At 65.0% G+C, this 26845-nt stretch overlaps 1 protein-coding gene across 11 annotated transcripts; it reads left to right on the top strand.

The window, feature by feature from the left end:
* The first annotated feature begins 201 nt into the window (after nt 1–201).
* CAPN15 (calpain 15) lies at nt 202–25798 on the top strand. 11 transcript variants are annotated; one of them, XM_070567222.1, is made up of 14 exons: nt 307–425; nt 10205–10496; nt 14020–14093; nt 18505–19954; nt 20813–21021; nt 21099–21282; nt 21365–21588; nt 22351–22476; nt 22569–22721; nt 23136–23297; nt 23379–23611; nt 23750–23916; nt 24028–24206; nt 24273–25798. In XM_070567222.1, the coding sequence occupies exons 4-14, from the start codon at nt 18527–18529 to the stop codon at nt 24448–24450; spliced, it is 3243 nt and encodes a 1080-aa protein (XP_070423323.1). In that variant the 5' UTR covers nt 307–425; nt 10205–10496; nt 14020–14093; nt 18505–18526; the 3' UTR covers nt 24451–25798. The 11 variants fall into 11 exon arrangements, with proteins under 11 accessions (XP_070423326.1, XP_070423327.1, XP_070423322.1 ...); XM_070567220.1 differs by having other exon boundaries at nt 23750–23922; XM_070567225.1 differs by lacking the exon at nt 10205–10496 and having other exon boundaries at nt 202–425; nt 23750–23922.
* Nucleotides 25799–26845: the final 1047 nt, after the last annotated feature.

Below are 26845 nucleotides of genomic sequence, written 5' to 3'. Positions count from 1 at the left end.
GAGGGCGCCAGCCGGAGCTGGTGTTGGCCGCCACCCCGAGGACTACAGCTCCCGGCCTGCCTCGCGCGCAGGGCTGCCGCGAGCTTCCGGCCCGACCTCGCCGCGCGGCCTTGTGGGAGCCGTAGTCCGCGCGCGCGATTCACAGCGCCGCGTGCGCCCCGGGCGCACCGTAGCCGCGGGGCCCCGGCCGGGCGCTACGCTACGGAGGCGGCGTAGGGCGGGCGCCGGACGCTGGCCGGGCCGGGCGGGTCGGGCGCTCGGCGGCTCCGCCACTCAGCGCGGGAGGCCGTCGGGGCAGCGGCCGGCGGCAGGAGGGGCGCCCGCCCGCCCTCCGGAGGCAGAAGTTGTGGCTCGGCCGGCGCACACGAGCGGGCCCGGGGCCGCGCGGGCTGCGGGAACGGAGGAGGCGCCGCCAGGGCGCGGAGGTGAGTCCCGCCGGCCGGGCAGGTCGGGGCCGGAGCGCGGGCCTGGCGGGCAGCGCCGGGAGCCGCCCGGCCTCGGATCCGGGGTCAGCCTGCTGCCCCGCCGGCGCCTCCAGCGGATTGGCCGGAGCCCGGGCTGGGCTGCGGGCGCAGCCTGGAGGGGACCGGCGGGGACCTGCGTCTTCGGGTCCCTGGGAGACCAGCCCGGTGCTGCGGACACAGGGGGCGGCCTCGGCCCCTGCCTGCCCTTGAGCGCCCTTACTCCGGACGGAGTCCTGGTCCCGCTGTGTTAGGGGATGTGCCCGCCGTGCCCGCCTCCCTCTCCAGCTCGGGACTCGGGCATTGCCGGGGCGGCCCACGGAGCGGGCAGCGCAGGCGCCTGTGTGCCCCCTGGCCACCCCACTTCCTCTTCTCTGCTCCTCTTGGCGCTGGCGCCTCACAGGGAAGTTACAGAGGGTGGCTCCTGGGAACGTTTGCCAGGCTGCTAGGCGGACGGGCTCTTCCTGCCGGTGCAAAAGGAGCCCTTCTGGTCCTGACCCGGGAACCCTTATTGTGTGGTCAAGTGGCACGGACTGCGCTGACTGTCGTGGGGGGGTGGGGGGGTGGGGGGGTGGGGGGGGGGCCCTTATCGCACAGGAGTTTGTGACCAGACTGCAGGCTACAGGACCCCTGTGAGACCAGGCCTGGGAGTTTGGGGTCCTGCAACATGGAGCCCTGGTGTCCTGTGGGGAAAATTGGGGCTCAGCTGGGTGCTGCTCCTGAGGCCCCTCCCCGGGCCCAGGTCTGGAGGGCTGTGTGAGTCACAGCAAGGTGGGGAGAACACCCAGAATCTCTCTCGGCCCCACAGCCTGGGCTGGGGAGGAGCTGGGGTGGTTCCGTCTTGCCACTTCTGAGCAACTTTCTCAGATGTGAAGAGAGAAAGAGTGCGTTTCCCTGGCTCAAGGCTCAGGAAGAGGGCCCCAGACGTCAGGGGAGCCCGGGAGCCACTGCTCCGCAGCCTGACTGTGGATGCAGGTCTCGCAGGAAGCCGGCTCAGCCTGGCCGTGGGGCTGGGCGCAGGAACGCTCTTCGCCCTTCCCTTGTGCACCCGAAAGTCCCTGGAGCTGCTTCTCCTGAGCAGACAGGCCAGTGACCTCGTGACCTCCTGAGGGCCAGGTTTAAGCCCTGCTGGTCCCAAGGCTCAGGGCCTCCATGGCGGTAGGCAGGGACGCCCTGTCTCCGATCTTGTGTCGCTGCTCTGAGCCCCAGACCTCGGGCTCCAGATGAGGAGGAAGTGACCTCTAATCCTGCATCTGTGAGGGAGCTGTGCCTTTCACCAGGGAGGCCGGCTTGTCTGGCTTGCTGGCGGGGATGTTCGCTGAAGCTGCTCTCAGGCCCTGCGCCGAGCTCTCTGGTGAGCCGAGCCGTGCTTTACAGACCAGGAGACTAAGTTGCTGCTCAGGGAGGGGTGGAGGGGGCTGCACATCCAGGTTCCGGAACCTTGAGGCTGCCTTTCTTCCTCCTCCTCCTCCTTCCACCGCCTCCTGTGTTTGTCTTCCACACGTGGCAGTCAGAAAGAAGGACTCTGCTGCCCTAGAAGTCCCCAGAATCACAGATGTCATTCATGGGCCTGACCTGGTCAGTGAAGAGCCCGAGAGTGCGGCCACCCGCGGTCTGGTCTGGCCTTCCCAGGGCGGGCCACTTCCTCCCACCACCCTATGCATGGAAGGTGCTGGAAGGGCACATGCGTAATTAAATGGAACCACAGCCACAGAAACCCAGGAAACACCGGTGACGGGTCACATCCATGACCGTTCTGGGTTGCCGCTTTGCCCTGGACTGTGCGGCAGAAGAGAGATGCCCCTGGTCCGAGCGCAGAGAGGCACAGGCGGGTTTGGTGGTTTCTTCAGACCTTAAAGTTCTGGGCCCTGATCCCGAGCAAGGAGGCTCCCTGCCCTGGGCGCACGGAGGGGGCTCTGGGCTCGGCGGTTGGTTCCGCCTCTCTGGCCTGGACTGCTGCCTCTTCACTGTTCTGTCTTTCTGGTCCGCCCTGTACCCCGTTATTTGGCACCCGGCACCCACAGGTGTCCCAAAGCAGGAACATGATCTCGTCTCTCATCTGTTCTCCTTTGCCAAACTCCTCGGTGTGGATGCAGGCTCCCCCCCTCCCCACTCTGCGGAGAAGGCCTGGGAAGTCTGTGCCGAGCTCTGACGTTGGCCCCTTGGGCCCCATCCGCGGCTCCCCCTGCACACACTGACCCTCGGTGCCCAGCCCCGTCCATCCACGCCAAGTAGATGGTCCGTGAGTATCCTCCTTCACTGCTCACTGGCAGGCAGCTCAGTCACCGCAGCTCTGAAGTCTGAGGGGAACTCCCAGGCGGGCCAGAACAGCACCCTGCAGCCTCTGTGGGGATGAAGATGGACCTGCTAGCCTTCACCTTCTTTGAATGAGCTGCAAGGAGACTGTTGAGGTTGAGGTTGGGCTGCCTGCGCCTCTCGGGCTTGGGGACCTGCCCAGCCATGCCCTGTCACCCCATGGGTCACAGCAGTGGCCCAGGGACGGTCTGAGCAGGAGCTCTGCAGGTGGCTGCGTTGGTGCCACCAGGCCAGGGCCTGCTGCCAGGGCTGTAGGAGGACGGGGTGTCCCAGCCCAGCACAGAGACCCCTGAGGGGCAGTGCGGGGCCTCCTGATACCCACAGGAGGGGCCACTCATGGGGCTGTAGGAGGATGGGGTGTCCCAGCCCAGCACAGAGACCCCTGAGGGGCAGTGCGGGGCCTCCTGATACCCACAGGAGGGGCCACTCATGGGGCTGTAGGAGGACGGGGTGTCCCAGCCCAGCACAGAGACCCCTGAGGGGCAGTGCGGGGCCTCCTGATACCCACAGGAGGGGCCACTCATGGGGTTGTAGGAGGACGGGGTGTCCCAGCCCAGCACAGAGACCCCTGAGGGGCAGTGCGGGGCCTCCTGGTACCCACAGGAGGGGCCACTCATGGGGCTGATCAGCGTGGGGTGCCAGGGTAGTATTCACACGAGATGGTGGATGCGTGCGTGGCCTCACTCCCTGTCCTAGCGCACGCCTTCAGGCTCTGGCAGCTGTCCACACCCGGCTCTCAGGCTTTCCCGAGGTCAAGGGGAGCTGCGAGGGCTGTGTGCCCCCTCCCTGGTGTCCGTGCTGGGGTCGTGCCTGGATGCTGCTGCAAGATCGCGGGGGACACGGGTCAGTGGTTGCTGTGTGGAAGCCTCGCGCTGTGGACGGTGGGCGTCATGGCTTCCCGCCCTCCAGTGGCAGCGCAGCCCAGACCCGCAGCACAGGGAGTTCCTCCTCGTGCCTGTCCCCCTCACAGCCACACTGCTTCAGAACGTCGCCCTTGGAAATAGATTCATGCAGGCAGGTTGGCCTCTGGGAGCTTCTGCCTCACCCCCATTTGAGAGGAAAGGAGCATGTCCTGGACCTGGCTGTACTACAGATGTGGCTGCAGAGGGGCCCCAGCGTGTGGGATCAGCGCTCGTGGGGCCGGCCGCATGGCTTCCCCAGCTCCCTGTCCGCCTCCCTTTGGGGTGAGCTGAAGGGTCCGGTACCCGCCGCCCTGTGAAGCCTGCTCAGCCACCAGCTCCCCGGCTGGGGCTGCTCCTGCCATCGCTCGGCGTGGAAATACGGAAGCGCCGAGAGACGAGATGCCCATCTGTTGCCCCCTTTCCTGTTGGAAGTGGTGCTAAGCGTTGGTGAGACTGAACATGTGAACTAGAGACCGAATCCTGAGAGCGTCCGCGTTGCCGACAGGACTGGGTGGGAACCAGTTTCCTTTCTCATGATGCACGACTGGGGTGTGTGCGACTCCCAGGGCCCGGCCCCCTCCTTGGAGGCAGCCCCGGACCCGGTCTACTCTTCCCCGGCCTCCCAGCGTGAGCTGCTCCACTGCGGGTTTGATCCAAGACGCCCGTCTTCTCCCCTCCCACCCGGAAAGCAGGTGCTCGGAGGGCCCAGCACGTCTGGTCCACGGCCAGTGTTCACCTGTGACCGGCATCGACAAGTGTCTCCAAGGTGTCCTGAGCAGCCGAGGACACAGGGGCTGAGCTGCAGGGCAGGGGCCCTGCCTTCTGTCCGGAGCTGGCGGCTCCGGTTGCTTTTGGGGACTGATGCGACGTCCAGAAACCCCAGCAAGAGCCCCTGGCTGCCGGGGAGCGCGTTCGTTTGGGGAGCGGCTCCCAGTTGGAAGGCAGGCGCGTTTCTTCCCTGGCCCGGCCCCAGGGGCGTTTGTAGTGATTTCAGTGGAGCCTTTGCAGTGTGGACTGTGCCCGCTCTAGGGTGTGGCCCGCAGGGCAGGGGTGGCCGGCCGGCGCTTCATCTGAGGGCAGCAGCACATGTGGAGGAGGCCACAGCAAGGTGGACGGCACCCAGGGTGGTGGGGGTGTGAGAGCCCCTGCCTGCGACGGTCAATGTGTGGTGAGGGCAGCAAAGCCCCCGGCTCTGGGGGTGGTGGCCCGTTGGCCGTGGGAGTGGCCAGGTGTTGCCGGAACCTGGGTCCAGGCAAATCTCGATGGCGGCCTGGCTGCTTGCCCGCAGCCCTGCCCCACCCGGCACCTCTCCCTGGGGCCCAGGATCTTGAACAGCCCCATCTGTCGTAGGCTGGCCCAGGGGTGGCCGGGGACCTTGGACCAGGCAGCAGGGAGTGGCTGAGCCATGCTGCACCCTGGGACCTCTGGCCTCCCGGCGAGGGTCAGATGCCCCGGGATGGGGTGGCTGCTGAGCCTGGACCACGTGGCTGGTCAGCACCACTCTGCCGTGGACTCGCTGGTGCTGAGGAGCCTGGGGGCGGGGTCTGCTGTCCGGGGCCAGAGCCCGGGACCATCCAGGAGAGGCCGTGCCCTCTGGGTGGACGTGCCGTAGGCAGGACTGCTCTGCTGCTGAGAGTCGCTTCCTGCGGCAAAGACCCAGGCGCTAGTGTTGGTGGAGCTCAGGCCCCTCGGGGTGAGTTCCTTCCCACGTACTGTGGGCTCTTGTGGAGCGGCTGGCAGGGGTGCAGCGTGGGTGCCCGTGGAGCCCCGAGACCTGCTGCCCAGACTCCTGCGTTGCGGAGCCTCGTGGCCAAGGCGGCTGTGGCCCTGTCGTTCGGGGCGCACTGCAGGGAGATGTGTCTGCCGTTCCTTTGGTCCCCCAGATGGAACCCCTCATCCTTGACAGCCCATTCCCTGACTGTGCCCGCTGTCCTCCTGCCTCAAGGGGCACGGGCCCCTGAGCTGCTGGTGTAGGCGCCTGAGCCCTCAAGAACGGAGCGGCCGTAGGACATGCTGTCCTGCAGTTCTCGGGGTGGGGAGCTCGAAGTCTGGGCCGTCCCCAGGGTGGGGTCCCGGCCTGGCTTCTGGTAGGGATGGGAGTCAGGGCTCACTCACTGTCGTGGGTGGGGGGAGCCCTCCCTCAGGCTAGGGGGTCCCACCCACAGACCGCTGGGCTCTTGGTTTCCTGTCTGGGGGCGTGGTTCTCAGGTACAACGCGGCAGCCATGGGCACCCAGAAAAGCTGGATGTCCCCTCCGCGGGCGGCTCTCCCTGTCCCTCCCCTGTATCCCCGTCCTGAGGCTGGTTTCGGGCAACCTGTCAGGGCTGCTGCCATGTGAAGGTGCCGTTGTCCCAGGTTGGGAGACAGACCTTGATAGGGTCTGAGACCTGCTCCCTGGCGTGCGTGGAGCGCTGTGTGGCCGGGTTTACCTCCTCACCTGCACAGATTAGCAAGGTATGGGGAGCGTGTGTGCGGGGGTGGCGCTGGCGAGGCGTGTGCATGCGTGTGGAGGTATCATCAAGCACACACGTCTGTGCAGAGCCTGGGCCGCCACCGTCCCGTGGGGCTCAGATGCCTCCTGTGCCCCCAGGGGCAGCCTGTGCTAATGCCCGCACAAGCTCACAGCGTCCCTGGGAATGGGGGAATTTTCCTCCCCTGTGCCTGGGGCAGGGCCGGGCATAAATTCCCACTCCCTCCCTGGGGGGCACCTGGGCCATGGCCCTTGTCATCTCCCACGTCTCCTCTGCCCGCTTCCCCCTCCCCGTCCTCCCTGCTCCCTCCCTCCCCCGCCTTCTCCATCCCTCTCCCCCTTCCATGGCCTCTGTTTGCCCCCAGGCTTCTTGATCCACCCCCTGCAGGTCCTGGGCTGGGTAAACTGTGACTTGGTGGAAGCAAGTCACCCGCCCCTGCTCCACGGCACCCGCCCTCTGTGTGCCTCCGATGGGCTCGGGCCTCAGCACCCCTTTCAGAGGACCCGCAGGGCCCTGGGAGGGCAGCGGGCTGGGCTGAGGGGTGGTGGGTTGTTGCCCTGGAATTGGCCTGCCGGGACCCAGACAGGCATGCCCCAGGCGGGGTCTGGGGAGGGTGTCATCCTCATCTGGCCCTTCGTGCGCTCCTCCCTCTGGGTGGACGGTCCCTGCTTCCTCTCGGTGCCACGCTGGGCATACACCTCATGCTGGGCTGGAACAGGCCGCCCCTGCTGACTGACGCCTTGTCCTTGGGGGCCCTGCGTCCACGCTTCCCTGAGGCCAGAGCTCGGCTGCAGCCCTGTTTAAATCTGGGGTCACGCTTCGAATGAGGGCAAGGAGCCCCCTGCGAGCCCGCCAGAGTGTTGTTGGTGCCACATTCTCCACCTGAAACGGCCTGAGGCGGAGGAAGGAGCCAGGCAGAGGAATGAATGAATGAATGGGCCTGGGCAGAGGGCTCCAGGGCGGCAGGAGCAGCCCTGGGGGTTTTGCCCGCCCCACAGTCCCTGCAGAAGTGGCAGCTGGGGGATGGCACGAGGCTGGCCACCTGGTGCTAGGGTGTGCTCTGCTGCGGAGGCCCCCCCTGGGCGCCGTCTTGGGGACACAGCCATCTCAGGGATGGCTTGCATGGCGTGTTTGTGAAAGACCCTGTCCCCGTAATTATGACACGGAGCCAGGACAGGGTGGGTGGACCCACGCCTCACCCAAGCAGGTGGGACCCTCGGCTTACCTCCAGGCCTGCTGCTTGCTGGGGAGCCCATGCTGTGCTTGGTGGCCCTTGTGGGGTCCCACTCCCAGGATCCCTCCCTGCTGTGGGCAAGGTGGGGGGGCACTGTCGTCCCAAAGCCCCAGAGAGGCCCTTCTGGAGACACTGCCCGGGGGCATCGCCTTCCTGGCCGCCTCTCTCTCCCTTCTCTTCGAGCCTCAGCGAGAGGGGCCTATGCTGCCCCTGCCTCCCAGGAGAGGCTCAGAGACTGCCACGCGGCAGCGCCAGGTGAGGCCTGTAGGGTCAGGGTCTCCCACAGGCGTGGCGGGAGGCTGACACAATGCCACAGCTGCTGCCAGGGTGGGGACAGACACGCCCACGCATCTGTGACAGGGCTGTGTGCTCACTGCCCCGGGGCAGGGCCTGTGAGGGGCATCGGAGAAGAGCAGGTGGGTCCTCCCTGAGCTCGTGCTTCAGGCCACACATCCCGTCTGCACCTGGCCTTGGTGTTCCTTCCTCCCAGCAGAGCCCAGCCCTTGTGGCCCCGCAGACTCCCCTGGGAGGCCCAGGGCTGCATCCTCACTCTGTGTCGGCTCTGCCCACATCAGATGCACGTAGTGGCGTCACCTTGGGGCACAGGGCAAGTGCCAGCCCTGAGCTGGCTGCACACGGCAATGTCTGTCTCCCCTACCCTCTCGGCTTTGGGGTTCTCGGCCAGACTTCCCTGCCCCGTTCTCTGCTCTCACCGTGGACGTGGGCAGAGCTCCTTGTTGGGGACAGACCAGCCTGGGGTCCCGTTGTGAGCAGTTCTGCTGCTGAGCCTGGCTCCCACTCAAGCCCTCCCCTGCCCTCCCCACTGCCCAGGATTTGCCTGCTAAAGGGGAGACTCAGCAATGCCTGAGCCCTTTCTGCACAAGGGGCTCCCGTGCGGAATGCAGCTCAGGAGTCTGGGCCGTTGTCGCTGTCCTGTGTCCAACTTGTAGCCATGGGAGAGGCAGGTGTCTTGAGTGACCCTGGTTGACGTGCTGCTGACCGCTGGTGAGTGTGCTCTGTGTTCTGGGCACCCCGCAGCTGCGTTCACTGAGACCAGCTCTGCGCGCTCTCTAGCGCTGCCCGGGATGGAAGCCACCAGGACATGGTTCCTGACCCAGAGCATGGCCCGTCTACGTCGGGATGAGCGTAAATCACAGTGAGAGTCCAAAGGCCTCGACTGAGAACAGGCAACTATGCCCACGCTGGCTCCATCCGGATCCACACCCGTGGCCCACGCTGGTTCCGTTTGGATCCCCACCAATGTGATGGCGTTTGGATGTGTTGGGTTACATAAGATGCATCATCGTGATTCCTTTACTTGTTTCTTTTACTTTTTCGTGTGGCTGTCAGAGGACTAGAAATATCTGTGGCTCGCGTGATGCTCCTACTGGACAGGGTTCCTGTAAGCCAGGGAAGCGGGCGTTCCTTACGGGGCCTCTGCCCCAACTGCTCAGCTCTGGTCATGCTCTGTGGGGGAGGCCTAAGCGGTGGGTGACTTGTGGGGTCACCCGGCTAGTCAGGGCTGATGCTGTTCAGTCCTGCCACGCCTCCTCCCTGGGAGCACAGGCAGTCCCAGGGGACTCGGCTGGTCTGACCGAAGCCCCCATCCCATACTGGTGGCGCTTGGCTCCACCGGCCTCTAGAGCAGTGTGCGCTGCGGGTCACTCTCAGGCTTGGGGAGCCCTGCCCAGCCCCCAACACACGCCCTGGGCGCCCACTGGCCTGTCTGCGCTGCAAGAACACGTGCCCCCAGCTCCACCCCAGCCGTTGGCTCCTGTGTCCAAGGGACTCAATTGGAAGTGAGGAGTTCGGTGTCAGTGGGTGAGAGCAGACCCGGGGGTGGAGGCTGCTGGTCACCTGCACAACCAGAAAGCCAAGCGCACGCCCATCTTGGCCCAAAGCCTGGCCCGGCAGGTGAGCAACAGCCATGCTGGCATCTTCCCTGAACCTGACCAGGACTTCCCTCTTCTGAAATTGGACACGGCCGGCCTTTCTCTCCAGGCGACGCTCTCAGGCTAATTCCTCCCCCTCGGCCCGTGGGAGTAACACAGCCTCCCCAAGCACAGGCGTGCCTCCCTGGAGGCCTGGCCAACCTCCTGGGTCCCCGTCTCCTCCTGGGACCTTCCCCGGCCCCAGCAGCTTCTCTAGGGAGGCCCTCCCTCCAGAAGGCTCCAGAAGGGCATGTGGGTAGGACTGTGGTATCGTGCGGATCTGGTTTGGCTGCGTGGTGCCTGAGTGCCCTCCTGAGGCTGTCCCGCGTCCCGCGAGGGCCGCCCTCACTCCGCTGTGCCCTTTCCCCACCTTTTTGCCTTTCCTTTGGTTAGACATCCCCTCGATCCTTTTTTTCTACGGTACAACAAAATCTTGGCGTTTTCTTTTCTCACCAAGGACAAAACCTGCTCTGAAGACAGCAGCTACAACCCTAAGGGTGGCTGATGGTCCCTGTGGGTTTTCTGGAGCAGAGACGGGGCGCTGGTTACGGGGTGGGAGGCTACCTGCAACCGGCTCCTGGCCCCGTGTGCCAGGGGCTGCAGATCTGCCGAGTCTGGGCCCTCGGCCCTGCGGGGACCCCTGGCCGTGGGAGCCCTGGGATGGGCACCGCAGGACACCTGCTGTGGGTCAGACACAGGCCCAGGGCCTTTCCTGCCCCAGGTCGCCGGTGCGGGGGACCCTCTGGGCCTAGTGTCTTTCCCACCCTGGGTCATCCACGCTGGGGGACCCTCTGGGGCCCAGGGCTTCGTTCCCATGAGTCATGCAGTTTCTCCTCTTTCTCTTTATTCTCTCTGTCTGTTTTTGTTGGTGTCGTGTGACTGTGACCAGCACGGCCGCCCTTCTCCGGCGTGGGTGCTGCCCTCCCTCCATGCCGCACCCTGCTCGCCGGCCACATGTGACGAGGCCTGGCCTTCAGCGCGGCCGCCGTCGCGGGGGCCATGGGGAGCTCCGCCTCCTCGCTGGCCGCCGAGACCGAGTCGGACCACGGCTTCCCTGGGGGACCGTCCTACCCGGGGCCTCCGGGAGCGGCCGGCTGGTGTAGGAGCGGCCCTGGGGGGCCCGTTTGGGGCGGCACCCTGGTCACCCGGCAGCACCAGCCCCCACGTCCCCGGGCCCGAAGGTAAGCCGGTGGGGCAGGGCCCCGAGGGGCGGGAGCTGGCTGTGCTTGGCAGAGGGGCTTGCAGAGAACTGGAGTCCCTGCTCCTTAGCGTCCTCTGGCCACTCACTTCCGCCCAGGGGACGAGACCCCACAGGCTCGGGCGTTGCCCACTCTTGGACACCGGCCGCTCTCATGCGGGTCGCAGATGGTAGTGGGGTGGGGACGGCATGACCTGTTCCCTCTGATGCTTGTGCTGAAGCTGCTTCTGGAGCTTCTTGCTGGGGGGTGGGGGTGCCGACCGCAGGCCCGGGTGGTGCTGGAATGCGCCAAGAACGCTGGCTTGCTTCCCCTTGGATTGGGGGGACACTGCCCAGGCCCCCGTCCGTGTTTGTGTGGTGCCCCTGCTCTGATGTGGCTGCCTGCAGGGGAGCAGTGGGGCTGCAGGGCTGCACTGGCAGACCTTCCTGGGCCGGCTCCCTCCAGCTGTGGCTGCAGCTGCCCACAGCAGGTGTCTCAGACCAGGCTGCCTGTCAGTTCCCTCAGGTGCTGGGGTGACTGGTGTGGGGGTGGCTGGGCCCGGTGTCCTCTGCTCAGGTCTGGGAGGGCCGGGCCCCGATATCCCACCCCACGCTGATGTCCCTGCCTTCAATCCCTGTGTCCCCGCTGGTGCTCAGCAAACACTCAGGTCCGGACCTTGGGGCAGAGACGGGGTCATCCCTGCACGCTGGACGCTTGGGTTCTGCGGATAGCAGATGCCCTCCGCTCTCTCGAGGGCATCGAGACCGCAGCTGCTGCCACTTCGCACAGACACGGCTCACTCGTGCAGGACGGATTCCTGGTGTCTGTGGACCCAGGCATGTCCTGGCTCCCCGGGAAGGCGGGCAGCAGGCAGGGTCCTGATGAGCGTGCAGGAGGGCTGGCCTCCTGGGGAGGCCTGAGCCCCGCACACGAGGCACCTGGGGGCAGTGGAGTGTGGGTCTCGTCCGTTCCTCTCGCAGGCCGAGCCGTTAGGGGCTGGAGGTTCAGAGGGCTGTGTTGGGAAGCGGGACCACAGCGGGGCCAGTGAGAGGCAGGAGTCACAGTGAATTATTAGAGTTTCCCCGGTTGGTGCGCGAATGACGCACTGGTGAACTTCTCCGCCTTTTCGCAGCAGCCTCGTTGAGACTTAACTTCCACTCTGTCAGCCGCACTGCTCGCAGGTGAACAGGCGGTGGCCTTACCCCCTCAGGGCCGTGCAGCCATCACAGCCCAGGTTACAGCATCTCCGTGTCCCCGAAAGATCCTGCTGTTTGTAGTCCCTCCCACCCCCCACCCCTGGCAGCCATCCTCTTCCTGTCCAGGGACTTGCCTTTTCTAGAAATTCCACACACGCGGAATCACATCACATTGTTTTGTGTCTGGCTTCTCTCGCGGAGCCTCACGTTCCCGGGGTCCATCCACATTGTAGCATGTTTCTGCCTGTTCGTCTTTATGGCTGGGGCACGTCCCGCCGTGTGGGGAGAACACACTGTTTATCCCCAGTTGACGGCATTTGGGTTGTTTCCACTCAGTTCCGTGAGTCCTACGCTGTGAACATCCGTGTCCAGGGCTTTGTGTGGACGTATGTCTTCATTTCCCTTGGGTTGGTTCCTAGAATGGAATTGCTGAGTTTTGTTGTAAATTCATGTTCAACTTTCTACGGAGCTGCCGGGCTGTTTTCCACAGCAGCTGTGCCATTTTGCATCCCACCAGCAGTGCGGGGCCTCTGGTTTCTCCACGCCCTTGCCAGCCACGTTGCATCTGCCTTTGATCCCAGCAACCCTGCGGGAATGAGATGGTACCTCCTGTGCTTTGATTTGCATTTCCCTGGTGGCTGGTGGTGCTGAGCGTCTTTTCGTCCACCCACACACGTCTTTTAATTCCCATTGTTTATTTCCTTAGGATAAATTGCCACGAGAAGCATTGCTGGGTCCCAGGGAGGGAGGCTGGACCGGGGCTAGAGGGCTGAGGTGGGACTGTGGGGTTGCTGGCAGCTCCTCAGAGCACCGAGGGGCGCGTGTGAGTGCTCATGTTGGGTCTCAGTTTGCTGTCCAGCCAGGCGGCCTGGTGAGTGGTGTTGCCCTTTCACCTTCCCGGCTCCTGCCAGGCTCTCCTAGTGGTGCAGCCACAGCAGGCTGGGTGAATCTGGAGGAAGTGCTGTTAGCGACCTTGAGGACTACGCCGACGCCCAGGCCAGAGATGGGGGAGCAGTTGGGGAGCTGGGCGCCGTGGGAGGCAGGAAGAGGGCGGCACTTACCACACCCTGCACACAGGCCCCGGCAGGACCCCCCACATCCATGCCTGGACACGTGGACACACACACATGGCACTCAGCCAGGCACATGCATGGGGACAGTCCACAGACCCCTCCCCGACTCTGACGGGCATGGGGCAGAAGGGCAGCCCCTGGCGCTCACTCGCCGAAGAGGCTCACGTCTGGGCCAACCTTCCTGACCAGGGCCGCCCCGTGCACTGATGACGCCAGGTGTGGCGTGTCTCACGTGCCCACCACCAGGCTGGGGCAGGGGCTCCAACGACCTTGGCACCAGTGGGGGGTCGGGTGGACACAGCCAGGCAGGGCCTCCACACCTCCTGGCGTGGCCTGCCCGGGAGCCCAGCCTCAGGTCTGGTGGCCTCACTGAGGTCCTCCTGTGCGGACACCAGAGGGAGAGGAAAGGCTGCCTTCCCAGGACTGGCTGTGCCCGTGCAGGTGCCAGGCAGCCTGCACACTCCTGTGGGGCAGGCATGTCCTGGGCATGTGGACTTTAGGATGTGCCCGAGGGTGCCTCCACCACCTCCCTTGGGATTGGAGCCGAGTGTCAGCACTTGAGGATCTGTGAGGGCAAAGTGGGGTCAGCCTTCTCTGGCCAGGTGACCTGCATCCTGAGGCAAGTGACGAGTCATCCTCCTGAGCAGCCAGCCTCCCCGATGACGTGATCACACCTGTGTCTAGGCGCACAGGGCGATGGCCTCTGCACAGCGCTGTGCGTGGGGACTCTGCTCTTGACTCCGGGTCAACGCTGGTCTACCATCCGACCGTTGGTGGTGGTCTGGGTTTGCCTCCGGACAGCCTGGGGGTTTGAGGTCGCTGGGCCTTGTGAGTGTCTCGAGTCCTCGGCCCCTACCAGGCCCCACGGGTGTTCAGGATGGCTGTGAGGGGGACCCTGGGGTTGTGGAGGCCAGAACAGGTGAGCGCAGGGAGGCACAGGCACTGAGCCTCTAGCAGGCCAGCTCTGGTTCCCTGCTCCCTGACCAAGCCGCTTCTCCTCGGCCCACCCAGTGATGGGTGTGTATTGTGAGGTGCAGGTCGGTCGGTGAGCAAGCGCAGTGCCGCCTGCTGCCTGACCCAGGAGCCCTGCAGCCGTGCCACCACCACCATCCCCAAAGCTGCCTTTCAGCCTAGGGGCCACCACTTCTGCCCAGCTGGGTCTGTCTCCCCAGTGCTGACTCTGAGTTTTAGTTACTGTTTTCAATTAAACTTTTCGGAACTCCAAATAGGATCTCCCTAATTCACCTTGTCCCCCAGGACGGCTGTGAAACCTGCCATGACCCCCGGCGTCCCAGGTGCTGGCCAGGTCAGGCTGGCTGGCGGGTCACGAGGTAAGCAGCACGTGGGCTGGGCTCCCTTTGTCCCTGGCGTTTGCAAGGCTCTCCTTGCTCCATGCGTCCAGGACCACCAGGGGCCTGGAGCTGAGGGCACGAGTGTCCTAGGAGGGCCGCGGGCCTACCTCTCCTGCATTGGGGGTCGGGGCCTGAGTCTTCTTCCTGGAGACCCTCCCAGGAGCGGGTGGTCCATGAAGGGTCAGACCAGCACTGTGGGCCCCCGCGACAAGGCTGGTGGGTTTGCAGGGGGAGTGACCATCCACTGAGCCTGGGGCCAGGGCAGAGGCTGCCCAGGACCCAGTGCATGCTGCACACATGTGCACATCTGTGTGTACACGCCGTGCCCCCAGCCTTGACCGTGGGCCCTTCTCTGAGTATGGAACAGCAGGGAGCGTCCCGGTTGTCTCTAGAAGAATTTCTTAGACATTTTGGAGCGCAGAAGCCAAGGGCAAAGCTGACCTGGACCCAGCCCAGGCCCACTCTGTGGTGCCGGGCCCGCCCGCGTGGACGCTGTCCTCTGACGAGGCCCCACGGGGCTCATGAGCCCCAGCCGCACGGGCCAGGAAGGCGGTTTCAAAGTCTCTGGGCCCCGGGAGCAGTCTGGTTCCTCGGGGGGCCTCTGTTTGTTTTTGAAGAGGCAAGTTTCCTTTCTTCCTGAACCAGAAGAGTCTGATTGGAACACGGCATTGGAAGCACCGGCTTTGTGCCTTGGTATAAAGAACAATTGATTTTTCTGCCAGGCGTAGCAGCTACGATCAGTGTAGGAGGCTGTGTGTGTTGTGGAGTGTGGACACCCCCTGGCACCTAGGTTAGCCCTGAGAGGCGGATTGAGGGGCCAGCCCATCCCGCCTCCAGACCCCTGGCCCATCTTGGGCGGGGGGGAGTCAGGAACATCCCACCTGCCCTGGTGCAGAGGAGCAGAGGCCCAGCCAGGGAGAGGTGGGCAGGCCCGGTGCCCAGGAGCCCAGCCGGCAAAGGGGCCTGTGTTCCAGGCTCCCAGCGGCCAGCAGGACAGACCGTGCAGGGGACTGGCGGGTGGGAGGTGGGTGCCCCGCCCCCTCTGTGTGTCACCAGCAACGTCTGGGAGCCAAGTGCAGCTCCCCCAGCTCTGACTTCCCCAGCCAGTCCTTCAGCCCTGCCCACTCTGCCCTCCACACACCCGGCCTGCTGCCATGCCACAGGCCAGGCAGCTTGGAGACACCGTGTCCTCGATGGCCATCTCTGGCTCCAGGCCCCCGGCTGTGTCTGACAGCAGCCCTCTGCCCCCCAGTGCACAGCCAGAGCTTCCTGGGACAGGAGCTTCAGGTGGGTGCAGCCCACCTTGAGTGTTCCCAGCTTTGCAGCCACAGACAGGCGCCTTCCCCAGCCGTCACCACCCACCCCGAGAGGGTCGTGTCCTGCCGCACACGGGGACGCCCTCAAGGTGTGGCCAGCACTTCAGGACAGGCTGGTGGTCATGGTGGCCCTGCCCCTTCTCCCATCTTCTCTGACCTCAGACCGTCTCCTCAGGCTGGGCAGCCTGCCCTCCACCCTCCCCGCAGCCCCGTGGGCTGCCAGGTGCAGAGCCAGCCTTGCCTGCTGGGCCCCCCACCTCAGCGCACGCTGAGAGAGCAGGACGGGGTGTGCCTGTTGCCACAGGACACGGAGCTGCCTCCGTGAGCCTCGGCCGGGCCGGGCTGGGCCACAGTGGTTTGGGTTGGTGGTAGGCAGGCGAGTCCAGGGCATCTCTCTTTGACCCACCTGTGCCCAGGGCTGGCCACCAGAGGGGCCGCTGAGATGCAGGTGGGTCACCACCCACAGTCCCGCCAGGAGGCTGTGTTGTGGCTGGAGTTGGTCAGTCCCAGGGCCTTGGCCTGGGACAAAAGGCCTCAGGACTGAGCCTGTGTCCTCAGCCCGGCAGGAATGTCCCTGGGAGCAGGCCAGGAGCACTGCCAGGTATGCCTTTCATGGTCCGGTGCCTGCAGCCCCTCAGCACACGTCAGAATAGACCCCTGCCTGGGGTCCTGGAAACACCAGAACCAGAGAGCCAGCGCCTGCCCCAGCTCACAAAGACGGGCAAGCAGGAGAGACGCAGCTTGGCTAGGCAACCCAGCGGGTGGCCCTGAGTCCGGTGTGACCCTGCTCCTCACTGAGAGAACCATTGATGCTTCCCTCCCCCTCACGCACTCACGTTTCTTTTGAGATGAAATTCACAAAGCTAACCATTTCAGAGTGGACAACTCAGTGGTGTTTAGTGAATTCACAGCGTGCAGCCCTCACCTCTGCCTAGTTCCATGTCACGTTCATCACCCCGAAGGCAAACCCACGCCTACTGTGCCCTGGCTCCCCGCCCCGGGCACCACCCGTCCTTCTGCCTTTATGGATTTGCCTGTCTGAGCATTTCATATAAATGGAGTCACTTAGCATGTTTTCAAGGTTCATCCACGTTGTAGCGTGTCCACATTTCGTTCATTCTTATAGCTGTGTAATATTCCACATCTTGCATATCTGTTTATTCATTGATGGACATTTGGGTTGTTTCCACTCCTTGACCATTGTGAATAGATCTGCTACGAACGCATGTGTACGTGTTTGTTAGAGTCCCGGTTTTCAGTTCTTCTGGGTGCGTACCTCGGGGTGGAGTTGCTGGGTCATGTGGTAATTCTGTCTGACTTTTTGAGGAACTGTTTTCCACAGCGGCTGCACCATTTTGCGTTCCTGCTGGCATTGTTGGGGGCTCTGGTTTCTCCACATCCTCACCAACACTGCGACCATCTGCACTTCTGATTCTGGGCCCCCTGGGTGGGAGGGGTGCCTCCTGCGGGTGGGTTTGCGTTTCCCTGATGGCTCGTGCTGTCACGCGTCTGTCCACATGCTGATCGTCCAGGTGTGTCTGTTCCCTGGAGAGATGTCTGCTCAGAGCCTCTGCCCATTTTGAGTTGGGTTGTTTGTCTTTCGTTGAGTTGTGGGAATTCTTTATACGTTCTGGATACTAGTCCTTTCTCAGACATACGATTTGCAAATGCTTTCTCCCATTCCGTGGGCTTTTTCACTTTCTTGATGACATCCTTTGAAGCCCAGAAGTTGCTCATTTTGAAGTCTGATTTTTTTTCTTTATTTGCTTGTGCGTTTGGTGTCGTCTCTGATAACCCATTGCCAGATCCAAGCTCATGAAAATTTACCTGTGTTTCCTTCTTCTTAGAGTTTTATAGTTTTTGTTCCTATGTTTACGTCTTTCATCCATTTTGAGTTAATTTTTGTATGTGGTGTGAGGGCCCAGCTTCATCCTGTAGCGTTTAGATCTGGTTGTCCCAGCACCATTGTTGAAGGGACTGTCCTGTGGCGCCTTGTCAGAAATCATTGGCCTGTACGTGCCAGGTTCACTTCTGGGCTCTCCATTCCGTTCCGCTGGTCATAGAGCCCACAGCCAGATGTATACCACCCTGTCTTCATTTTCTGCCTCTTTTTCAAGATTGTTTTGGCTCCCTGGGGGCCCCTGCAATTTGATATGAATTTTAGAATTGGGTTTTTCCATTCCTGAAAGAGAAAAAAAGGCCACTGGGGTGTTGATGGGGCTTCACCGACTCTGTGGATCACTCTGGGTGCAGTCATGAGCCCGGGATGTCTCTCCGTTTGTTTGGGTCTTTAATTTTTTTCAGCAGTGTGTTGTAGTTTTCAGGGCACAAATCTTTCTCCTCCCTAGTTAAGTTTCTTCCTAGGTATTTCATTACCTTGGAAGCTGTTGTAAGTGATGTTGTTTCCTTAGTTTCCTTTTCAGATTCTTCATTGCTGGCATAGAAGCAGTGCTGACTTCTGTGTGTCCATCCGCTGCCCCATGACGTTGCTAAATTTGTTTTTTAGCTCCAGTGGGTTTTTTGTGGATTCTGGAGCTTTTCTGTGCAGGGCCTCACGTCATCTACAAACACACAGTTCTGCCTCTTCTTTCCCAGCTGGAGGCCGGTCCTCTCTCCTGGCCCGTTGCCCTGGCCAGACCCCCAGGATGTGCTGACGCAGCGGAGGGCCTGGTCCTGGGAGGAAAGTGCTCAGTCTCTCACTGTTGGGTGTGGGTTTTTGTAGACACCTGTTACCCTGTCCAGGAAGTCAGCCCCCACTCTTTCCTGGAACTGACAAGACTCCCGCTACACCAGGGCCCCGTGGCCACCAATGTAGTGTGGCTCAGCCCCATCCCTCTGTCCCCACAGGTCCACCCCTCTGGAAAGGGTCTGAGGACAGAGCTGTGGGATCCCTCAGAGGCCTTGGGGGGCCTCTCCCTCCTTAGAGTCCTCGAGCCCCTCACAGGCTGCCCTCCTGAGCCTGGCGTCATCACAGCCCAGAGGGCACAGATCCCTTTGGCTCGACCCCCTCATCCCAGGCGGAGGCTTGGGCCCCCATCCTGCAGGCCTGCACTGACCGGGGCCTTCCCTTGCAGCCATACGCACTCGCCCGGGTCCATGGCCGCGGTTGGGGAGTGGTCCTGTGTGCGCTGCACCTTCCTGAACCCAGCCGGCCAGCGCCAGTGCTCCATCTGCGAGGCCCCCCGGCACAAGCCCGACCTTGACCAGATCCTGCGGCTCAGCGTGGAGGAGCAGAAATGGCCGTGTGCCCGCTGCACCTTCCGGAACTTCCTGGGCAAGGAGGCCTGCGAGGTGTGTGGCTTTGCCCCAGAGCCCGTGCCCGGCGCCTCCCTGCTGCCTGTCATCAATGGGGTCCTGCCCAAGCCACCCACCGTCCTGGTGGAGCCCAAGGGCAGCTGCAAGGAGGAGGCAGGTCCAGCGCGGACAGCGGGGCTGGCGGCCGTGGAGCCGCCTGGGGGGCGGCCGGAGGAGGAGGAGGAAGAGGGGGCGGCAGAGCCTGGGAGCGGCTGGGCCTGCCAGCGCTGCACGCTGCACAACACACCAGTGGCCAGCTCCTGCTCTGCCTGCGGGGGCCCCCGAAAACTCTCGCTGCCCAGGATCCCTCCTGAGGCCCTGGTGGTCCCTGAGGTCCTGGCCCCTGCTGGCTTCCACGTCACACCCACCCCACCCCAGCCTGGGGAAGGCACGGAGGCCGACCCTCCCTCTGCATCTGCCCAGGATTCCCCGCGGGGGCTGCCCTTCAGCCCCTTCTCGCCCACCCTGCAGAACAACCCTGTGCCTCGCAGCCGCCGCGAGGTCCCCCCCCAGCTGCAGCCACCGGTGCCTGAGGCTGCCCAGCCCTCACCTCCCGCAGGCTCCAAGGGGCCCCTCCAGGGCCCAGGGTGGGCCGGGGCCGGCGCCTCCCGCCTGGCAGAGCTGCTGTCGGGTAAGCGGCTGAGCGTGCTGGAGGAGGACGTGGCCGAGGGCGGCCCCGCATCGCGTCGGTGTGGCTCCTGCTCAGCACCCAGCCCCGCGAGCCCTGCCCGCTGTGAGGCCTGCGGCTCCACCCCAGGCAACGATGTCATTGACCTGGCTGGTGACACCGTGCGCTACACGCCAGCCAGCCCCTCCAGCCCCGACTTCACTACCTGGTCGTGTGCCAAGTGCACACTCAAGAACCCCACAGCGGCCCCCAGGTGCACGGCCTGTGGCTGCTCCAAGCTGCACGGCTTCCAGGAGCACGGCGAGCCCCCAGACTGTGGTGCCGACAGGCCTGGCTCCTGCTCAGCCCACAAGGCCAGCCGGCCTGTCCCCACGGCGCCACCTGAGCGCCCAGGCCAGTGGGCCTGCCCCGCCTGCACTCTGCTCAACGCACCCCGGGCCAAGCACTGCGCTGCCTGCCACACCCCGCAGCTCCTGGTGGCCCAGCGACGGGGCGCTGCTCCCCTGAGGCGCAGGGAGAGCATGCATGTGGAGAAGCGGCGGCAGACAGACGAGGGCGAGGCCAAGGCCCTCTGGGAGAACATCGTGGCCTTCTGCCGGGAGGTGAGTCCCTGGCATGGTGGTCCGCACTCGCCTCCCCCGGCCCCTGATCAAGGACTTCCTCTGCCTCTTCTGAACCCCGTGGGACCTTCTCTCTTGGAGAGAGGGGCAGCACTGTCCTCCCCAAGCTCTGAGCCCCAGCCTGGCCCTGAGCTGGGTTGGGCCTCCAAGTTACCCCTTGCCTGAGTGTGGCTGGTCCCCACTGCCTGTGTGTTGCCCCTTCTTCCTCTGTCCTAAGGGTCTGTGACCCCGCAGTCTGTGGTCCTGACCCCTCCCAGGCGCGACTTCCCGTTGACAGTGAAGCCAGAGGGAGGCTGGAGTGGCGCTTTTCCGGCGTGAGACCCTGCTGGCACTCAGGGTCGGGACGCTCCCTTGGGCTCGTCTGCCCCTGGAGCTGCAGGAGGCCTGAGCTCAGGGAAGGGTCACCCCCAGGGTCAGCTGGAGGGGCTGTGTCCCCACTGCCCCATCACTGCCAGCAGCCCACCCTGACAGCTCATCCGAGGGCTTGAGTTCTGGCTTCCTTGTCCCACCAGGTGCCCCACCTCTTTTCCTGGGGCCTTCAGTGCAGTGGGCTGTGGGCTGGGCGTGGGCGCCACCCAGGTTCCCTGTCCCCAGCACCCACACCCCTTCAGCCTCCAGGCTGGGGGCTGCGCCTCCCACTGACCTGTCGCCAGCTGGTAGTGTCCTGGTTGGCTGCGGTCCCCCATGTTCTCACAGGCCCGTGTGGGTCACACAAGGCCGTGGCTGAGCCCTGCACACACTCACCCCCTTCCTTCTGGGGCTCAGGCAGCTTTTCCGGGGTACTCCCTTGGGCGGTGGGCCGCCGGGCCCAGCCTGAGCACACACCCGTGGTGTCTGCAGAACAGCGTGAACTTCGTAGACGACAGCTTCCCCCCTGGGCCCGAGTCTGTGGGCTTCCCCGCAGGCGACAGTGTCCAGCAGCGCGTGAGACAGTGGCTGCGGCCCCACGAGATCAACTGCTCCGTCTTCAGGGACCACAGTGTCTCATGGTCCGTGTTCCACACGCTCCGGCCCTCAGACATCCTGCAGGGGCTGCTGGGGAACTGCTGGTGAGTTGGGGCGCCCGCTCAGGCCGGGTGGTGCGTGGTCCAGCTGCATTCACCACGCGGCCCCTGGCTCTGCGCAGGTTCCTGAGTGCGCTGGCGGTGCTGGCCGAGCGGCCCGACCTCGTCGAGCGGGTGATGGTCACGCGCAGCCTGTGCGCGGAGGGCGCCTACCAGGTGCGGCTCTGCAAGGATGGCACGTGGACGACGGTGCTGGTGGATGACATGCTGCCATGCGACGAGGCTGGCTTCCTCCTCTTCTCACAGGTGGTGGGGCGGGCAGCGGACGGCGCGGGGTGGGCACGGGGCGGGTGGCAGCCGGCCCTGCAACTCCAGCCCCTCCTCGCAGGCTCAGCGGAAGCAGCTGTGGGTAGCCCTCATCGAGAAGGCGCTGGCCAAGCTGCACGGCTCCTACTTTGCCCTCCAGGCAGGGCGCGCCATCGAAGGCCTGGCCACACTCACCGGCGCCCCCTGTGAGAGCCTGGCGCTGCAGGTCAGCTCCACTAACCCCCGAGAGGAGCCCGTTGACACTGACCTCATCTGGGCCAAAATGCTGAGTTCTAAGGAGGCTGGGTAAGAGGGGCGGGTGCTGTGGTGGGCAGCGGTGTTGGGCAGAGAGGCGAGGCGAGGGGACGGCCGGGCCGGGGCCTGGAGCGGTGGGAGAAGTAAGGGCGAGCGCTCTCTGACCCACACCCTGCATTCACAAGATGTTTCTGGCATGGGTTGACCAGAGCGAGGAGGCCTGGCTGGCAGCCCTGTCATTGCTCACTGCTGGGCCGGCAGTCCCACCTGCCCAGGAGGGGTGGGGGGCAGGCAGGATGCGGCCATTGACCTGCACCATCCTGACTTGGGCCTGTGATGCCATGTGGAGCCACGGGGAGTGAGCCCCACGGGAGGCACCCGATGGGAGTAGGGGGTGCCTGCCGAGACCCAGCACACACTGGCCAGCGTGTCTGTGGGGAGGGCGTGGAAACCTAGACCTGGAAGGGCCAGCTCACTGGTGCCGAGACCCTGCCCTCAGCTGATACTGGGCAGTAGTGCTGCCCCACCCCCTTGGGGAGCTGGACCCTGAGCTGGCAGGACCAGCCAGCGCCAGGAAGCCTCCAGGGCCCAGGCTTGCCCATCTCCCAGCCCAGGCCCTCTGAGTTCGTGGGCCGGGCCAGCACTTCTCGAGTCCCATGTGTCTCCTCTGCGTCCCCAGGATCCGCCCTCCCCAAAGGCCCCCAACCCCACCCCCGTGTTGCCCCTTCCTGCTCCAGGGCAGGGCCAGAGCCAGCGGGGGCCCCTGGCAGCTGAGCCCCTGCCCTGGTCAGTGAGGCTGATGTGCCCGCACAGGTTCCTCATGGGCGCCTCCTGCGGGGGGGGCAACATGAAGGTGGATGACGCCATCTACGAGAGCCTGGGCCTGCGCCCACGCCACGCCTACTCCGTGCTCGATGTCCGCGACGTCCAGGGCTCCAGGTAGGGGCCGAGCCAGGCGGGGCAGCGGGGGGTGTGGATGTGTGGTGGAAGCTGTGGAGGCCTGGTCATGGCCTCGGCCTTGTGGTCCACAGGCTGCTGCGCCTCCGGAACCCGTGGGGCCGCTTCTCCTGGAACGGCAGCTGGTCAGATGAGTGGCCACACTGGCCGGAGCACCTGCGAGGCGAGCTCATGCCCCATGGCAGCAGCGAGGGCGTCTTCTGGATGGAGTATGGCGACTTCATCAGGTAGCTGGGTGCTGCAGGGCCGGGTGCCCGGTCTGCCGCACCTGCCCCCTGCCCCAGCTGCCCTCACCTCGGCCCCCCTGACCTGTCTCTGCCCCATACATGGCAAGTTCTTCCCTGGGGAGCCCAGCCTGTCCCTCCCACCGCCCCAGGGCCTGGGCCATCCCGGGATCTAGGTCAGCACAGGGTCGCAGGGCTCTGCCCTTTCTGGCTCATTCTTGGGACCTGGCACCCCCTGGTGGTGTCCACGGGCAACAGGCGGGGCCGGGGCTTCTGGACGCCAGTCCCAGGAGATGCAGAGGGCATCGAGGGGCGGGGCTACGGGAGGCACCCCACGCCTGCTGGGGTCACTGGGCGCCCTGTCGGTCCGTAGCCAGAGTCGGGGCTGCTCAGTGGGGCCGCCCTCTCGCCATCCAGGTACTTCGACTCCGTGGACATCTGCAAGGTGCACTCGGACTGGCAGGAGGCGCGCGTGCAGGGCTGCTTCCCCAGCTCGGCCAGCGGGCCCGTCGGGGTGACGGCACTCACCGTGCTGGAGCGCGCGTCCCTGGAGTTCGCGCTCTTCCAGGAGGGCGGCAGGTGGGCGGGGCCGAGGGCCGGCGGGTGGGCGGGGCCCCCTCCCCGCGGGCGGGGCGCCAGGTGACCACTTGTCTGCCGCAGGCGCGCGGACGCGGTGGACAGCCACTTGTTGGACCTGTGCGTGCTGGTGTTCCGCGCGTCCTTCGGCAGCGGCGGTCGCCTGAGCCTGGGCCGCCTGCTGGCCCACAGCAAGCGTGCCGTCAAAAAGTTCGTCAACTGCGACGTGATGCTGGAGCCCGGCGAGTATGCCGTGGTGTGCTGTGCCTTCAACCACTGGAGCCCCGCTGCACCCGGACCCCCGGCCAGCGCGCACGGTGACGCCTGGGCCACTGCTGCCCCGCCCTGGCCACTGTGGCCCCTCCCCACCCCACCCCACCCCGGCCACTGCTGCCCTGCCCCAGCCACTGTTGCCCCCGCCACTGACACCCCCCCCCGACTCACTCCCCCCACAGCCTCCAGCCCCTCAGCCGGGGTCCCGCGCTGCGCCCCAGAGCCACCCGGCCACGTGCTGGCTGTGTACAGCTCGAGGCTGGTCATGGTGGAGCCGGTGGAGGCCCAGCCGACCACGCTGGCCGACGCCATCATCCTGCTCACGGAGAGCCGGGGCGAGCGGCACGAGGTTGGGGTGGGTGGGGGAGGGGGGTCGGGGGGAGGAGAAGAGGGAAGGGCCGTGGGGAGGGGTGGGGGAGGGGGAGGCCCCGCCCAGCCCGCGCCTGCGCTGTGTGTCCAGGGCCGCGAGGGCATGACGTGCTACTACCTGACGCACGGCTGGGCGGGGCTGATCGTGGTGGTGGAGAACCGGCACCCCAAGTCCTACCTGCACGTGCAGTGCGACTGCTCGGACAGCTTCAACGTGGTGTCCACGCGCGGCAGTCTGCGCACCCACGACAGCGTGCCACCCCTGCACAGGTGGGCCCCGCCCCCACCCTTCCGGCCCCTTGGCCTCCGCTGGCCCTCACCGGCCCCCTCCCCCAGGCAGGTCCTGGTGATCCTGTCCCAGCTGGAGGGCAACGCCGGCTTCTCCATCACCCACCGCCTGGCGCACCGCAAGGCGGCCCAGGCCTTTCTCAGCGACTGGACGGCCTCCAGGGGCACCCACAGCCCCCCACTCACGCCCGAGGTCGCTGGCCTGCACGGGCCCCGGCCGCTGTGACCACCCTGCCCTCACCTGCCTGCTCCCCATGCGCACTTTACAAGGGAGACCCCAGCAGAGGACGCTTGAACCAGAATCTCAGGACCCCACCCAGGGAGCTGCCAGCCGAGGGGCACAGCTTCCCCTGGGCCTTCCTTCCTGTCCTTCCTTCCTGTCCCGGGCCTCCCAGCCACCAAGCAGAATACCTCGAACCCACCTCTAGTGCATAGGGGCTGTGCACCAGTTCCTCTGACCCACCCACCTCGAGGTCAGGTTCAGATCACCAGTGCCGAAGTGAGGCTGTCCCTTCCCGGTGGGCCTGGGGCCTCCTGCCTGGGTGAGGTGGTCAAGAGCCCCCTTCACAAAACCAAATCCCGCAGGTGAAAGGCCAGGACCCCAGGGTGAGGAGGGACCACCCCCATCTGTGGGGGTCAGGCTAGGGTCCTGGGGTGAGCAGGGACCACCCATTTATGAGAGTCAGAGTCCAGGACCCTGGGGTGAGCAGGGACCACCCCCTCTGTGGGGGTCAGCTAGGGCCCCGGGTTGAACAGGGACCACCCCTCTGGGGAGGTCAGGCTAGGGCCCCGGGATGAACAGGGACCACCCCTTGTGGAGCACAAGGTCAGGAGCCTTCTCTCCCTGGCTTGCCCCCAGAGCCCATCTCCCCCCCAAGAGGCAAGCAGGGCTCCCTGGAGTCCCAGCAGTGTGTCCCAGGAGACAGGTGCCTGGCGACCATGGGCTCTGGGTGGGGATGGGGAGGGTCCCAGCTGCCCTTCTGGCGACACTATGCAATTCCTGGAGCATTCGCCAGGATCGAAGCCATGCCCTGGAGGCTGCGGGTCGAGAGCTGCAGGTCGGGGCCAGGCCCACCCTGCCTTGTGCTGAGTATGTTCGTCCTCAGCACCACCTGACCTCTGCCGGGAGGACCCAGGTCCAGCAGAAATCCTTGGCCAGCCCTGTCCAGGCACACACAGGGCACGGCCCCTCTCCCGCCCCAGAGGCCCAGGGAGCTGAGCCGCTACAAGCTGTCCTGCCTGCAGCTGCTGTCGGGCCAGAGTCCTGCATCTGCCCCACTTCCTGGGGGCCCGCCCAGCCTCACTGCCCACAGCCCCTCACTTCCCCTGGGGCCTGCGGGGTTTTGACACCTGGAGAAACCCCGGGAAGCACTACCCTCCCCTTTGGGCCTCCTTTATATTTCCCTCTTTTAGTCTGAGCTGTGAATATTTTTAACCTTGTACATATGGCCAGCTCTTCCAACACAGAGACTATTTTATCAATTGTCGGCCCCTTCCCTGTAGGGTGATTCTCCATGGGTGTTTCCAGACTCAGGCTCCGACGGACCAAATAAAAATGTTTTGTTTTGTAACAATGCCTCCTCGTTTGTCTGTCGCCTCCTCCCAGGGTCTGCAGCCCCACGCCTCCCCTCCACAGGCAGAGCTGTGCTGGGGGCACCCAGGCCAGCCTGGTGACAGCGCCTCAGCGGGGGCTGGCTTGCGGGTGCCCAAGGTCAGCCTCATGAGGAGACTTGGGGTGTCCTGCTTGCTAGCGGCCTGCGCCCAAGGGAGGACTGGGCATCCAGGCTGGGCAGGGGCTTGGGCCAGACCCTGCGATGGCCAGCAGGCTGGTCCCCAGCAGCCCCAGCGCCACGCAGACAGAGGGATGGGCGTCTGCACAGCCCTTCCTGCCTGCGTTGGGGTGGGTGGGGCCTGTCTGAGTGCGTCAGTCATCGGGCAAGGGCAGATGGAGCAGGGGGCTGCACAGGGGGGAAAGTTTGTGTCTCCAGCGGGTGGCGGCCCTGCTCCTGCTCGGCCCCACGTCCCCTCCAGCCCATTCAGGAGGCGCCATCCCCGTTTCACAGGTGGCAGCTGCGACCATCTGCAGTCTGTCGAGGCTCCTGGGCGGCACGGGCTGCCCTCCCTGGACGGAGGGCCGCCGAGTAGGGGGCTGGGGTGCAGAGGCCGGCTCTGGCGGGTGTAAGAGGCCTGTCACGGGCCAGCCTATTGAATGTGAAAGCAATTAAAGCCACCAGCAGTGTTCGCTCCGGGCGGGCCTCGGGCAGCAGGGGAGCTGCCACAACGCATCTCACCTCGGCGCCCGGAGACGCCCGCCCCGCTCCACCGCGGCTGCGCCCAACCCTCTCCTGTGGGGCAGGGGCCAGGCTGCGTCCCACCGCCCCCCGCGGCCGCACGGAACTGGCTGCCTCACCCCTGGGGCATCCAGGCAGCCCAGACCCATGTCCCTCCAGCCCCGGTGGGCCCAGGAAGTGAGACAAGTGAGGACAGCCGGTGCCCAATGTCCTTGTGGTGTCAGACTGGGTGGGGGGGTCTCCACAGCAGGGCAGGGGGCCGCCTGCCCACCCCTCAGCCAGCCTGGAGACCCCGCTCGTCGCAGCCAGCACCTCGTCTGCCCAAACCCC

Source organism: Equus przewalskii, chromosome 12, assembly GCF_037783145.1.
Source record: "Equus przewalskii isolate Varuska chromosome 12, EquPr2, whole genome shotgun sequence".
Taxonomy (NCBI): Eukaryota; Metazoa; Chordata; class Mammalia; order Perissodactyla; family Equidae; genus Equus; species Equus przewalskii.
This window is presented reverse-complemented; position numbering and strand designations above follow the sequence as displayed.